Source organism: Acartia tonsa, chromosome 1 (genome assembly GCF_053477335.1).
Source record: "Acartia tonsa isolate MP-2025a chromosome 1, ASM5347733v1, whole genome shotgun sequence".
In the NCBI taxonomy this organism is placed as follows: Eukaryota; Metazoa; Arthropoda; class Copepoda; order Calanoida; family Acartiidae; genus Acartia; species Acartia tonsa.
The window spans coordinates 9,310,026-9,325,402 of NC_137260.1; the positions used below are offsets into that span (position 1 = coordinate 9,310,026).

At 32.6% G+C, this 15,377-nt stretch overlaps 2 protein-coding genes across 4 annotated transcripts in view; one reads left to right on the plus strand and one right to left on the minus strand.

Annotated features, from left to right (window-relative positions):
- LOC145312473 (uncharacterized) overlaps positions 1-14,789 on the plus strand; it is a 396,718-nt gene extending 381,929 nt beyond the window's left edge. The window contains exons 2-4 of the mRNA XM_080151734.1: positions 12,246-12,280; positions 12,646-12,808; positions 14,382-14,789. Coding sequence (XP_080007860.1) covers positions 12,256-12,280; positions 12,646-12,808; positions 14,382-14,769 — 576 coding nt within the window. The 5' untranslated portion in view covers positions 12,246-12,255 and the 3' untranslated portion in view covers positions 14,770-14,789. The remainder of the gene's footprint in view (positions 1-12,245; positions 12,281-12,645; positions 12,809-14,381) is intronic.
- On the minus strand, positions 5-9,722 carry LOC145312436 (uncharacterized). Of its 3 annotated transcripts, XM_080151697.1 has the most exons (7): positions 9,693-9,722; positions 9,162-9,327; positions 7,182-7,589; positions 6,653-6,746; positions 5,523-5,628; positions 2,707-5,115; positions 1,742-1,880 (listed from the first exon to the last, which is right to left on the minus strand). In XM_080151697.1, exons 1-6 carry the CDS (start codon positions 9,715-9,717, stop codon positions 4,883-4,885), a joined length of 1,032 nt encoding a protein of 343 aa, XP_080007823.1. In that variant the 5' UTR covers positions 9,718-9,722; the 3' UTR covers positions 1,742-1,880; positions 2,707-4,882. The 3 variants fall into 3 exon arrangements, with proteins under 3 accessions (XP_080007818.1, XP_080007813.1, XP_080007823.1); XM_080151692.1 differs by lacking the exons at positions 5,523-5,628; positions 6,653-6,746; positions 7,182-7,589; positions 9,162-9,327; positions 9,693-9,722 and adding exons at positions 5-130; positions 680-930; positions 1,175-1,283 and having other exon boundaries at positions 1,445-1,880; positions 2,707-4,336; XM_080151687.1 differs by lacking the exons at positions 5,523-5,628; positions 6,653-6,746; positions 7,182-7,589; positions 9,162-9,327; positions 9,693-9,722 and adding exons at positions 441-930; positions 1,175-1,283 and having other exon boundaries at positions 1,445-1,880; positions 2,707-4,336.
- Positions 14,790-15,377: the final 588 nt, after the last annotated feature.

Below are 15,377 nucleotides of genomic sequence, written 5' to 3' on the forward strand. Positions count from 1 at the left end.
TGAACCTAATTATCCAAAAGCTTCTAAAAATGAGCAACAAACAGGAATTTTCTTTTACCTTTTGAGTGGGAACAAAATTTTAATATACATATATCATGTCATCTTTAAAGAATTTTTTATCAAAAATATACTTTAGGTATAAAATAGGTCATTTTTTTCGCATATTTTGCGTAATGTTGTGTGTAACCGTTTAATCAAATGCGCTTATTAAGTCTTAATTGTGACCATATCTCTATACATGAAATGGCCGTAATTAAGAACAGTTTGACTCAATGAGCGCATTTAACAGTTACACACAACTTTACAGAAAATACGCAAAAAATTATAATTTTAATTAACACCACATTTTTAAAACTTAGGGGTGTATATTCTCCAGATTTGATCCGGCTAAGGGTGGGGGTTGGGGGGGGGGGGTAAAAAATGAAAAATATATGGTTGGGGGGGAAAAAATGTAAAAGTTAAGAGAACTGAAAACATTTTTCCCCCTTCTTGGTGACAAAAAACTAAAAGAATATGTGGAGGGGGTATAATATGAATAAAATTAAGAGCTCTAAAAATATTTTTCCATTTTTCCCCTTCCTTGCTGGTAAAAACTAGGAAAGAAAAAAAAATTGCAGCAGGGGAAAAAAATTAATCTTGGGCAGAATATACACCCCTGAATTAAGTCTAAAATTACAACCTTCGCCACTCCTTATTTTATATCTTCAATATATTCAGCTAGGCTTTGTGTAATTTTCACCATCAAACTTGGATGTTTAGCCGCAAGTTCCTCCCATTCTTGAGATTTTGAGAATGATTTCACATCCTTGACCACCATTCTCATGCATTCATCTAGCAGATTTTTCTCATTGTAGATTTCACCGATAATAAGATATTTCAAAGCTTCACTATCACTTATGTGCATGTTACACAACTCGTAGCCACAAAGTTCTAAATATTATTTCATTTATGTTAATGTTTAATAGCTCAATCATAAATACACAGGGACGCGTCAAAAACAGATTTACTGCACTCACCTTTAAAAATAAAGCTTATCCTACAAAACTCCATTATCTACATCTAAGAAAATTTTGTTCCATTTGTTTGTTGAAAAATATTACTTTTTTGTTAAAATTTTGATGTATGTAACTGAGATATCATTTGTATGGATAAACCTTTAAAACTTAATACTCACCTTTAAGTCCATTAAGTTGATACAAATCTGCTGCTTTCAGAAGTTCAACTGCATGATATCTTAATATTTCTGAACCAATCTTCCCAGTATAAATAAAATTCAACATGGCCTGAAATAAAAATGATATTGGGTTGTCATAGAAATTTCTTCTCCTGAATATAGTAGCCCCCCCCCCCCACAAAAAAAAATTAAAAATAGATTCAAGATTTGTTTTAAAATTTTCAGCTGAAATTCATAATATCATTACTAAAAACATTATAAAGATTATACCTTCAAAATTTCAGGAGTAACCGTGTCAATTTTTAGCTCCATATTAATCCTTTCTTTAAAATTGCTATTGAGCATTCCCTTGAACACCGGTGATCTTGCAGCTAGTACAAAGGCATGACAATCAAACTTTTCCTCTCCACAAACAATTGTAAAATCAGAGAACATCATGTCAGACAGGGCAGTGCTGAAATCTTTGGAGAGTTCAAAACATCCAGATCTTGGTCTAGGAGAATCGGCATATTTCTTTATATCAATTTTTATTTCGAGAGAACCAAGTATCTTCGCTTCAAGATCTTTTCGCTTTATAAATTTTGGAATACAGCTAGTATCTTTTTCTTTGTCAAAACTGATATAAACAGAATCATCATCAGCATCTTCAAAAGTGTATGTCATTATAGAACAACAATATCTCCAATAGCTTTCACATAAAATGCGCCTATCATACAATATACATGCATTAGATAACAACTTTTAATATTGTATTTTGCATTGCATGTTTCAGGGGTTTTAAATTAATGGGTGGAGTGATTACTAGATGCGTTTTTGCAAAAAGGCATTAAATACGTTCAGGTTTACATTGAAACAAGATTCAAGAAATTTGGTAAAAATATTTAAAACCTAATTATCCAAAAGCTTCAAAATTGAGGAAGAAACAGTGATATTGTAAATTTTGTTTCACCTTTTAAGTGGGAACAAAATTTTAACGTACATATATCATGTCATCTTCAAAGAATCCTTTTATCAAATAATGTAACAAAATTATTTTTTAACACAAAGACGACATTATAATTATCATAATGATACGCAGCGATCATGTACAAGTATCATGTGTTGCAATCAGCTGATCTTTGTTTACATTTAGTCAATTGACATCTGGCATCCAATGTTAGCTGTCTTATTAGCTAAATTGTAAAGCTTAAATTTGTGTTCTTTTAAACATTGTGATAAAAGGATTACTTTGTGATGTTAATGCTTTTAAGTATTGTTTGATATTTAATTATGACTTTTAGAACAAACTTAATGTTTAATCATTAGTTAAATTGACAGATTAAAACGTATCTAAATAATGAAATTCATTGTCTCTTACTTATTTTTTCAAACATAAAGTTTATTCCTTTATACCTAGCTAAGGAGTTTTGGTGTTTATTTAATACATTTTTTTCCACAAACATTTATAACAGGAAGTCCTGCCTTAAAGAAATATGAAGGGACACCTAAGAAAACTTAAAAATGGCAGTAAAGTTAAAGTAGTGCATGTATGCCTTTTATATCGTCTAAAAACCACTGAAACATAGTCTTTGACATCCGATGAGATCCCATTCGGGTGAAGCTCCAGTTCACAGCGATCTCCATCTTCAAAGGTGATCATAGGAGAAAATATCATGTCCGTATGCTCAAAAAAATTATTTATGCTCCATATATATGATATTTTAGAGGAAAATCCGCTTCGATTTTTTATGATGTAGCCATTGCGAATGCTTTGAGGACAGTTCTCTGGTGAGGAGGATCTACTTCTAGAAGATCTACTTCTAGAGGAGGATCTACTTCTAGAGGAGTATTCCGACATCTGAAATAAGATGTTATTTAATAGAATAGTGCCATAAAGTGTATTTAAAGGAAGCCAGCAAGAAATACATTGCTCTAACTTCTAAAAGAACCATTACCCAAAATTTGAAACCTCCATCTTCAATAACAAAAAGGTTATATTTTAAAATGACATTTAAGGTATATAAAATTTTGTAAGTATTCCACTCATCATGGTAGAAATTTAGAAATCAATTACATCACCTAGAAGCAAACTAAAAGGTTATTTTCAGCAGAACGTTAGCATAAAATCATAGCAAAAAAAGAAACTAATGCAATGAAGTATCCACAGATGCTCAGCTGTGATTGGTTGTTGAGCATATTCAGCCTTCTGATTGGCTGGAAGTAATATTAATTTGTATTTTCACACTACAGTACTCTCAGTACAATGCAAATTAAAATAAATTTTTATAAAAAATGAAAATGGGTATTTTATTGTATAAGTGTATTCAGTTACAGGCACCTTAACTTTCAGCTGGAAATAAGCTTTTAATTTGGTTTCTAGGCGACATAATTTGATCTTTAATCATAACGCTTCGAAAACTTTCAAAATTTTCATATACATAAAATGTCATTTAAAAATACCCATAATTTTTTTGTTTTGAAGCTTTAGGCTTTGAATTTTGGTTATTAGGTCTAATTGTGGCAGTCTTTTAGCAGTTAGAGCAGTGTATTTCTTGCAGGCTTCCTTTAACAAGTCAAAGAATTGTAACTTTAAATAATTTTTTTCTTAAACAACTTGAATTTAAAAGATGATTGTTATGCCAGATTGGTTAAAAAAATATACACATAATGGGCATATTAAAACAAAATATTGATAAAAATCTTAATATTACTAAATGGTAGAAAATCAAAGGTGCTTCACACAAAGAACACTGAAACCCTCCGGCTCCCCCTTGTTTTGAAATAAATTGAATAATAAGGGAGAGGGTATTTTTTCGTTTTCTTGTATTTTACTTTAGGTCAGGTTATTGGTCAGCCCTGCAGGATTAGCGAACCGTAAGTGTAGGCCCTAGGCCTGCAGGGTTGGGACCCCCCTAAAGAGATTTTTTTTAACATGTTCAACGGCCAATCTATGAAATTGGCATTGTTAAAAATTGAAAAAGTAGGGATCATAAGAGACAAGGTAAAAGACGATATATTGTTGTACATTTCCAATGATGATAAACAAAATCACTCATCACCACTTTTGTAGATTAAAAATAATGGTTGGAAATTAAGTACACTACTAGTATGGAACCAAACAATCATAGTTCGATACAAATAACCAAATTTATTTATTTTTTTTCTGGGGGGGGGGGGGGGAGATAAAACACTCCTTTACCCCTGTTGTATACTTCACTTTCTATTGGTACATGCAAAAAAGAAAATTTTGAAAACTGAGAAAAATAATATCTTCTCATGGAATACCATAATCACTCAAAATGACTACATCATTTGATATTAAGTTTGGACAAAAAATCATTTTATCATATAAATTCTGAAAAAATATAAAACTATAAAAAAATAGGTAATAAAGTTGGAAGATTTACTTAAAAACATTCCATTAAAGTCTTAGTCAACTTTTAATTTTCATGAGAAAAACCAAAAAATATCTATTTTTACTACCTAGGTAACTATTAATCTTAAAAATGGCCAGATATTATATTTATTTCTGTGATTTTACTAAAGGAAAATCTATATCAAAATTGGAACTATATTAGGTAGGTAATGCATATGTTAACCTTATCATACACTTTTTCTTAATAAACAAAACCCAAGGATTAAGAATATTAACAGGAACTTAATACTATCATCACATAATTTATATTGTTGTTAATAAATGCTTGAAAGACTGGGCAGGTAGCTGGTTATTTACTCTGAATCTTTGTCTTGAATTAGATGAGATGTCACTTCAATCATCAATCTTGGATGCTCTCTAGTAGTCAACTCCCATCCAGGTGTTTTTATGAGAGTCTTGGCATTCTTTACAGCGTGCATGATTGCTTTGCCTTTCAAGTTTTCTTCTTGATATGTGTCTCCCAAAATGAGGAGAGAAAAAACAGTATCATTTGTCAGCTTTTTCACCAATCTGGTTCCACAAATATCTAAATAGAAATATAGTTATAGATTAAAAATATGCAAAAGCCAAGTTTTTCTGAATACAAATAATTTTAAACATAATAGATTTGCATAGGCTAGGCATACAGAACAAACTCAATAACTTATATAACTAATTAAATAAAGTAGAAAGGTTTTTTTTTGAACTAGCTTAAGATTTCGAAAATTTCGAGCAGAACTGATAGAGATCTCCATTTTAAGGAAGCTTCATATTGGTTCTTTTGACGGATTTAGACTAATTTTCTTCCTTACCCTTACAAATACAGAGTTCCTATATATTAGTGGAGTAGCCGAAAGTATTTAAATAAAAATCTGAATCAGTTTCGAACAAATTTGCCAGTTATAAGACAAAATTTTATGAAAGTTGCCATCACTCAGTTCTTAAATACTATACCTTTGAGGCCCAGTAGTTGGTACTGATCAGCTGCTTTCAATAAGTCCATAGTTTTCTCCAAGCTCATATCTTCTACTTGTGCAGTGTAGATGAAGCGTAGCATCTCCTAAACAATACATAAATACAAAACAAAGATAAAAAAAAAGATAGTGTATTTTATAAAAATGATTTCAAGATAAGCAACAAGTACAGTGTAGGGTTGGGCCGGATATCCGGTTTGGCCGGTTATCCGGCCGGATATCCGGTCATTTTCAATATCCGGCCGGACACCGGATATTAAAACTATCCGGTTACAGGAAATCCGGCTGTTTTTTTACGCCGGATATCCGGTTATCCGGCCGGATAACCGGTAATTTGCCGGATATCGAACGTTGGCCAGATATCCGGCCAGAACCGGATATCCGGCATTAGAAATTAGCCGGATATCCGGTATCCGGTCAAAAAAGTATCCGGCCCAACCCTAGTACAGTGTACACCATCAAACATACAATAACAAATATATAGACATCACTAAATTAGTCGCCATGCTGTTTTTGTGTGAAAATAACCAGCTATATAAATTGCATATATCACAAGAATACAATTTTCAAGTCGAAAAAACTGCATTAGAAAAAATTAAATCCTTTCAAATAGTACCCTATAAAAAAAAGTTTTAAGTCATTGAACCAGGCATTGAACAGTAAAAAAATATGCAGTTCGCTAAACAAGAGTTTAAATTTATTTTGTGCAACTACCCATTTGAAAGATATCTAGAAAAGTAAAGCAACCAGACGAGACATAAGTCAAAGAGAAAACAATCAAAGGTCAAAGAATCTTTCTTTAGACAAAAAAAAATACTAAGCTGACTTTAATGGCAACAGAGTGAACTAAATTTTCCACATATAAATCTATTATATCTCACAAGGTACCAACAGTCAAAAACTTTTAGATTGGATACTCTGCTCATTAGTAAGAGGAATATAAAAACAAAATCTTTTTTTATTTTACTTTTTCAATATGAAATTCAATGCCCCTTTTACCATTACTGATTGACAAAATAATTGTGTATAGGATGCTTATTGGTTAGAGAAAAATCTTCACAGAATCACCAAATGGGCCTATAAAAATGGGGGTTATTTGTATTTACTCACATATACAATATCAGGTTGGATTGTGTCAATTCTCAGTTCCATGTTAATCTTTTCTTTGAAGTCGCTCTTTAGCATCCCATAGAAAACCTCAGACCTTGCATTATAATAGGGATTCTTAATAAGAAATATCTATAATATAATAAGTAGAAAGATATCTGTCCATCCGTCCATCTGTCTGAAGCTTAAGATCTTGGTAATCTACAGGGAATACACCTACTGGTCCTATGGTGGTTTTAGGCTATTTTCTTGAGGGTTGGGAACCCCCCCCCCCTGCCCCCAAAAAATCTCCTAATTTTTTTTTCTTTAAGTCCTCCTAATTTTTTTAGGTACCTAATTTTTATGGATTTCATTAAGTTAATAGGAAGTGAAAAGGCTAATATGAAAAGAAAACTAGTGGGAAAAAAATATTTTATGCAGTCAGGAAAAAAAAATTAATCTTAAGCAGAATATACAATACATCCCTGTAAAAAGCAAATAAAATATTGAATAGAGATGCTATTGAACAAAACTATGGTATAGAATCCTCTACCTTGCAGTCAACATAAATGCATGACATGGAAACCTTTTCTCTCCACAAATAATTGTGAAATCTGTAAACTCTAACTCGGGGAAAACATAGTCCAGATCCTGGGCAAGATCTTCACTTGGATCTGGTTTTCTTTCTCTTATCTCATTCTTAATATTCACCAAGAATGTGATGGCTCCATTTGGTAGAAGAGTCTCCCTATTCTGAACAAGTGTAGAGTTTTTCTTAAACTCTAAATCTTCAAAACAATTCTCATTTTTAGTGGTATCAAAGAAGGTGGGCGATGGAAACCAATTTTTAGGATTAAATTCTTCATCATTTTTTATCTTGATTGTAAAAGTGAACCAATCAGGTTCGCAGTTTCCATTCAGGCGGAACCACATGGTTATATACTTACTTTCTTTAGTCTTGCCTGTAAACATAGAGAAAAATATTTAGAGGTTGAACTAACACCTTTCCAAGTGATCTCCAAGGGTTTAAGGTAATTTGTAATTGTTAATTTATGCATCATAATATCTGTGAAAATACATACAGGGTGATTCAGAATAAACTGCGTTTTTGATTTTCTGATACAACCAGCAAGAATACAGAAAAAATAATTATACATCTATGTCCTCTGAAAAAAATACATTAAATTTAGAAAAGGTTGTTATTCAATATCTCGGAAAATAACGGCGCATTTTAGAGCATAAATATTTTAAAAGGTGCGTATGATGCTTTATTCTGGTAGAATTTTGTGCTTGAAGGTTGGTGTTTATTTTATTTACTTGTAAACAACATCTTGCCACTGACAATAAAATACACTAAAAATTGTATTTCAAATTCCTTCATAGAAAATAAATATTCAATTTTTCTTTTTGCATACTAAATATTCATAACCTTAAAATAGAAGAGTTATCTTAATTTTTCTTGCACAACATTTTTCACATAAAGCATTTTTTCGAAACTATAATATTATAGAGGCTGGATTTTTAAAAGATAATGAAAAGCACCTTTTACAAATTTGATTTACTTTTTTACCAGGGGTGTATATTCCGCACAAGATCTATTTTTTTCCCTTGCTACAAAATTTTTTATTTTTCTTCTCCCCCTAGTTTTTTCTCACCAAGTAGGGGGAAAATGGAAAAATATTGAAAGAACTCTATATTTTATTTATTTTATCCCTCCTACCACACATTTTTAAAAGTTTTTTTCACCAAGGAGGGGGGAGGGGAAATGAAAAAAATGTTTTCAGTTTTCTTAATTTTTACATTTTTTTCCCCTCCAACCACTTATTTTTTTATCCCCCCCCCCTGAGCAGGGGATCCCATGTAGAATATACACCCCTGTTTTTTTTTACAGAGAACAAGGACATATACCTAATTATTTATTGTGCACATGCATTGTATATGAATCTTTATTACAAACTAGCGTCTGTGCCCCTAGCATCTAGGGGTTTTATGTTTGGAGGGATATGGAAGGGTAGAAAAATAGCCTAAACCATACTCATAATTATTTATAAAAATAACATAGCCTAAAACAATCTCAGGACCTATAAGAAGCTTCACTGTGAAGGAGAACCATATCAGTTCAACTTCAGCGTTTACCGAGATCCTTCGCTACTGAAAAAAAAAGCTTACACAATTTATTTTTTTTCCATTTTTTTTATGGAATGGCCTGAACACATATGTTTTAATAATAAAGAAATTGGTCATAAGTTCTAATTAAGATTTAAAAAATGAAAAATATGTATCTGCATTTTGAATCTTAAAAGAGACTGATTAGGAAGTAAAGAATATGTGGTAAAAAGTTACCACCTGCGGGGCTTTTACAAGATATATTCTGAAAGGGATGGGGGAATTTGCATTTTAATATGAAAAAGGGGGAGGTATTTAATAAATGGATATTCAATAAAAATTCTACCAAACATGTATTAAAATTAAAGTGGCATTATCAGAAGGCTAATCTAGTTTTTACTCTCAATACTCTTTTATTTTCTCCATTCCTTTGGGAAAAACTACCATATTGAAATCAGCCCACTGTCCATCTGCTTTCAAAAATGAAAAGGACGGTGACCTAATTGCCTTCTCTGTTCTGTCCAGAAAGTCGGGTACCTCCCAGGTGAATGTGCAGTCTATGATTGAATGTTCATGCTCCTTTTTTATTTCGCCTTAAACCAGGTGTTAAGTGATAAGTAAATGGCCACACTTTTTAATATAATTAATTTTTTATTGATAAGTTTTCTACATAAATATATTTGAAATCTAAATGATAACGCCCCCATTCCTCTTCATTTTAAAATAATAGTTATTTTAACTATGCATAAGTTAGTAAGCCAGTACCCCATATAACCTAACCAAACAAACCAAAAACTAACTAATAAGGGAATTAGTTTAAATTCATTTCAATAAGGGATGGGGTATCAGATCCAATTTTTTATTTCGTCTGAAATATACAGTTTCACCTTATAATTTTTAACTTTAATTTAAGACCATGGTACAAATCTATAAATTTACTTATTCAAATTAATCCTGCCTACGTCAAATTTAAAATCTTCCATTTTATCTTCTGAAAAAAATATATTTTATTTTATATTTTAATAATACTATATATTGTATGTTTTTAATGATGATTTACAGTTTAATAAGCGTATCCAGTATGAATTTTTAATAAGATATTTATATTACATAAGTATTTTTTGATAATGAAAAGAAAACGAAGTAGCGCGTTACGTTGTATTTTCACAGTAGCTTTCACCTATGTCTATCCTTGCAGGAGGCTCTAACCCTGCGGGGCATATTATAATAATTTCCTAAACCTGCGGGGCAATCATTAACATTTAAAATAATCTATCTAAAGCTACTATGAAAATGCGACGAAACTCGGTACTTCGTTTTCTTTCCATAATCCGTAATTATAAGTAAATACAAAAGTTAAGTAACACGAGTAGGTAATTTTCATGATAAAGGGGGGGGGGGGGGTAAAATGTGGTGACTCGTGCCACGACATACCAGCAATTTTATTTTGGGTGCTACTCCCTTAGTTTTAGAGATAATTGGATGAAATCTTTTGGGCTGGGTCACTAATTACCCCAACTATTGGTATCTTTTTAAAAAAACGGCGGAGGGACCGCCGCTCCCGCCGCCCGCCGCCGTTTTCCGCCGACACCAAAAAATTTTTTTTTATTGCATTTCTCGCCGAATTAGGCAATTTGGAATCATTTGAGACCATGTTATTTTTTTTTAAATTTTTCCCCTTACAAGCACCCCTGCGGGGGGGACTTGGTCATTTTTTTCAAATTCTCGTTTATCAAGGCATATCTTAAATTCAGTGCTACTCCTGTGCTCTTAAAGATATTGAAACAAAATCTTTTTAGGTAGGTCAGTAAAAAAATATTTGAATAAAAAATGGCGGCGGGACCGCCGCTCCCGCCGTTTTCCGCCGCCACCAAAAAATTTTTTTTTATTGCATTTCTCGCCGAATTAGGCAATTTAGAATCATTTGAGACCATGTTATTTTTTTCAAAAATTTTCCCCTTACAAGCACCCCTGCGGGGGGACTTAGTCATTTTTTTCAAATTCTCGTTTATCAATGTATATTCTGAGCTACTCCTGTGCTTTTAAAGATATTCAAACAAAATCTCTTTAGGTTGGTAAGTAAAAAATATTAGAATTAAGAAAACGGCGGCAGAGCCGCCGCTTCCGCCGTCCGCCGCTGTTTTCTGCCGCCACAAAATTTTTTTTTTTCATTTCTCGCCGAATTAGGCAATTTGGAATAATATGAGACCAAGTTATTTTTTTCAAAAATTTCCCCTTACAAGCAACCGCCGTTTTCCGCCACCGCCCCCCAAAAAATTTGAAAAAATAACATGGTCTCATATTATTCCAAATTGCCTAATTCGGCGAGAAATGAAAAAAAAAAATTTTGTGGCGGCAGAAAACAGCGGCGGACGGCGGAAGCGGCGGCTCTGCCGCCGTTTTCTTAATTCTAATATTTTTTACTTACCAACCTAAAGAGATTTTGTTTGAATATCTTTAAAAGCACAGGAGTAGCTCAGAATATACATTGATAAACGAGAATTTGAAAAAAATGACTAAGTCCCCCCGCAGGGGTGCTTGTAAGGGGAAAATTTTTGAAAAAAATAACATGGTCTCAAATGATTCTAAATTGCCTAATTCGGCGAGAAATGCAATAAAAAAAAATTTTTTGGTGGCGGCGGAAAACGGCGGGAGCGGCGGTCCCGCCGCCATTTTTTATTCAAATATTTTTTTACTGACCTACCTAAAAAGATTTTGTTTCAATATCTTTAAGAGCACAGGAGTAGCACTGAATTTAAGATATGCCTTGATAAACGAGAATTTGAAAAAAATGACCAAGTCCCCCCCGCAGGGGTGCTTGTAAGGGGAAAAATTTAAAAAAAAATAACATGGTCTCAAATGATTCCAAATTGCCTAATTCGGCGAGAAATGCAATAAAAAAAAATTTTTTGGTGTCGGCGGAAAACGGCGGCGGGCGGCGGGAGCGGCGGTCCCTCCGCCGTTTTTTTAAAAAGATACCAATAGTTGGGGTAATTAGTGACCCAGCCCAAAAGATTTCATCCAATTATCTCTAAAACTAAGGGAGTAGCACCCAAAATAAAATTGCTGGTATGTCGTGGCACGAGTCACCACATTTTACCCCCCCCCCCCCCCTTTATCATGAAAATTACCTACTCGTGTTACTTAACTTTTGTATTTACTTATAATTACGGATTATGGAAAGAAAACCAAGTACCGAGTTTCGTCGCATTTTCATAGTAGCTTTAGATAGATTATTTTAAATGTTAATGATTGCCCCGCAGGTTTAGGAAATTATTATAATATGCCCCGCAGGGTTAGAGCCTCCTGCAAGGATAGACATAGGTGAAAGCTACTGTGAAAATACAACGTAACGCGCTACTTCGTTTTCTTTTCATTATCAAAAAATACTTATGTAATATAAATATCTTATTAAAAATTCATACTGGATACGCTTATTAAACTGTAAATCATCATTAAAAACATACAATATATAGTATTATTAAAATATAAAATAAAATATATTTTTTTCAGAAGATAAAATGGAAGATTTTAAATTTGACGTAGGCAGGATTAATTTGAATAAGTAAATTTATAGATTTGTACCATGGTCTTAAATTAAAGTTAAAAATTATAAGGTGAAACTGTATATTTCAGACGAAATAAAAAATTGGATCTGATACCCCATCCCTTATTGAAATGAATTTAAACTAATTCCCTTATTAGTTAGTTTTTGGTTTGTTTGGTTAGGTTATATGGGGTACTGGCTTACTAACTTATGCATAGTTAAAATAACTATTATTTTAAAATGAAGAGGAATGGGGGCGTTATCATTTAGATTTCAAATATATTTATGTAGAAAACTTATCAATAAAAAATTAATTATATTAAAAAGTGTGGCCATTTACTTATCACTTAACACCTGGTTTAAGGCGAAATAAAAAAGGAGCATGAACATTCAATCATAGACTGCACATTCACCTGGGAGGTACCCGACTTTCTGGACAGAACAGAGAAGGCAATTAGGTCACCGTCCTTTTCATTTTTGAAAGCAGATGGACAGTGGGCTGATTTCAATATGGTAGTTTTTCCCAAAGGAATGGAGAAAATAAAAGAGTATTGAGAGTAAAAACTAGATTAGCCTTCTGATAATGCCACTTTAATTTTAATACATGTTTGGTAGAATTTTTATTGAATATCCATTTATTAAATACCTCCCCCTTTTTCATATTAAAATGCAAATTCCCCCATCCCTTTCAGAATATATCTTGTAAAAGCCCCGCAGGTGGTAACTTTTTACCACATATTCTTTACTTCCTAATCAGTCTCTTTTAAGATTCAAAATGCAGATACATATTTTTCATTTTTTAAATCTTAATTAGAACTTATGACCAATTTCTTTATTATTAAAACATATGTGTTCAGGCCATTCCATAAAAAAAATGGAAAAAAAATAAATTGTGTAAGCTTTTTTTTTCAGTAGCGAAGGATCTCGGTAAACGCTGAAGTTGAACTGATATGGTTCTCCTTCACAGTGAAGCTTCTTATAGGTCCTGAGATTGTTTTAGGCTATGTTATTTTTATAAATAATTATGAGTATGGTTTAGGCTATTTTTCTACCCTTCCATATCCCTCCAAACATAAAACCCCTAGATGCTAGGGGCACAGACGCTAGTTTGTAATAAAGATTCATATACAATGCATGTGCACAATAAATAATTAGGTATATGTCCTTGTTCTCTGTAAAAAAAAACAGGGGTGTATATTCTACATGGGATCCCCTGCTCAGGGGGGGGGGATAAAAAAATAAGTGGTTGGAGGGGAAAAAAATGTAAAAATTAAGAAAACTGAAAACATTTTTTTCATTTCCCCTCCCCCCTCCTTGGTGAAAAAAAACTTTTAAAAATGTGTGGTAGGAGGGATAAAATAAATAAAATATAGAGTTCTTTCAATATTTTTCCATTTTCCCCCTACTTGGTGAGAAAAAACTAGGGGGAGAAGAAAAATAAAAAATTTTGTAGCAAGGGAAAAAAATAGATCTTGTGCGGAATATACACCCCTGGTAAAAAAGTAAATCAAATTTGTAAAAGGTGCTTTTCATTATCTTTTAAAAATCCAGCCTCTATAATATTATAGTTTCGAAAAAATGCTTTATGTGAAAAATGTTGTGCAAGAAAAATTAAGATAACTCTTCTATTTTAAGGTTATGAATATTTAGTATGCAAAAAGAAAAATTGAATATTTATTTTCTATGAAGGAATTTGAAATACAATTTTTAGTGTATTTTATTGTCAGTGGCAAGATGTTGTTTACAAGTAAATAAAATAAACACCAACCTTCAAGCACAAAATTCTACCAGAATAAAGCATCATACGCACCTTTTAAAATATTTATGCTCTAAAATGCGCCGTTATTTTCCGAGATATTGAATAACAACCTTTTCTAAATTTAATGTATTTTTTTCAGAGGACATAGATGTATAATTATTTTTTCTGTATTCTTGCTGGTTGTATCAGAAAATCAAAAACGCAGTTTATTCTGAATCACCCTGTATGTATTTTCACAGATATTATGATGCATAAATTAACAATTACAAATTACCTTAAACCCTTGGAGATCACTTGGAAAGGTGTTAGTTCAACCTCTAAATATTTTTCTCTATGTTTACAGGCAAGACTAAAGAAAGTAAGTATATAACCATGTGGTTCCGCCTGAATGGAAACTGCGAACCTGATTGGTTCACTTTTACAATCAAGATAAAAAATGATGAAGAATTTAATCCTAAAAATTGGTTTCCATCGCCCACCTTCTTTGATACCACTAAAAATGAGAATTGTTTTGAAGATTTAGAGTTTAAGAAAAACTCTACACTTGTTCAGAATAGGGAGACTCTTCTACCAAATGGAGCCATCACATTCTTGGTGAATATTAAGAATGAGATAAGAGAAAGAAAACCAGATCCAAGTGAAGATCTTGCCCAGGATCTGGACTATGTTAATAAGCGTATCCAGTATGAATTTTTAATAAGATATTTATATTACATAAGTATTTTTTGATAATGAAAAGAAAACGAAGTAGCGCGTTACGTTGTATTTTCACAGTAGCTTTCACCTATGTCTATCCTTGCAGGAGGCTCTAACCCTGCGGGGCATATTATAATAATTTCCTAAACCTGCGGGGCAATCATTAACATTTAAAATAATCTATCTAAAGCTACTATGAAAATGCGACGAAACTCGGTACTTCGTTTTCTTTCCATAATCCGTAATTATAAGTAAATACAAAAGTTAAGTAACACGAGTAGGTAATTTTCATGATAAAGGGGGGGGGGGGGGTAAAATGTGGTGACTCGTGCCACGACATACCAGCAATTTTATTTTGGGTGCTACTCCCTTAGTTTTAGAGATAATTGGATGAAATCTTTTGGGCTGCGTCACTAATTACCCCAACTATTGGTATCTTTTTAAAAAAACGGCGGAGGGACCGCCGCTCCCGCCGCCCGCCGCCGTTTTCCGCCGACACCAAAAAATTTTTTTTTATTGCATTTCTCGCCGAATTAGGCAATTTGGAATCATTTGAGACCATGTTATTTTTTTTTAAATTTTTCCCCTTACAAGCACCCCTGCGGGGGGGACTTGGTCATTTTTTTCAAATTCTCGTTTAT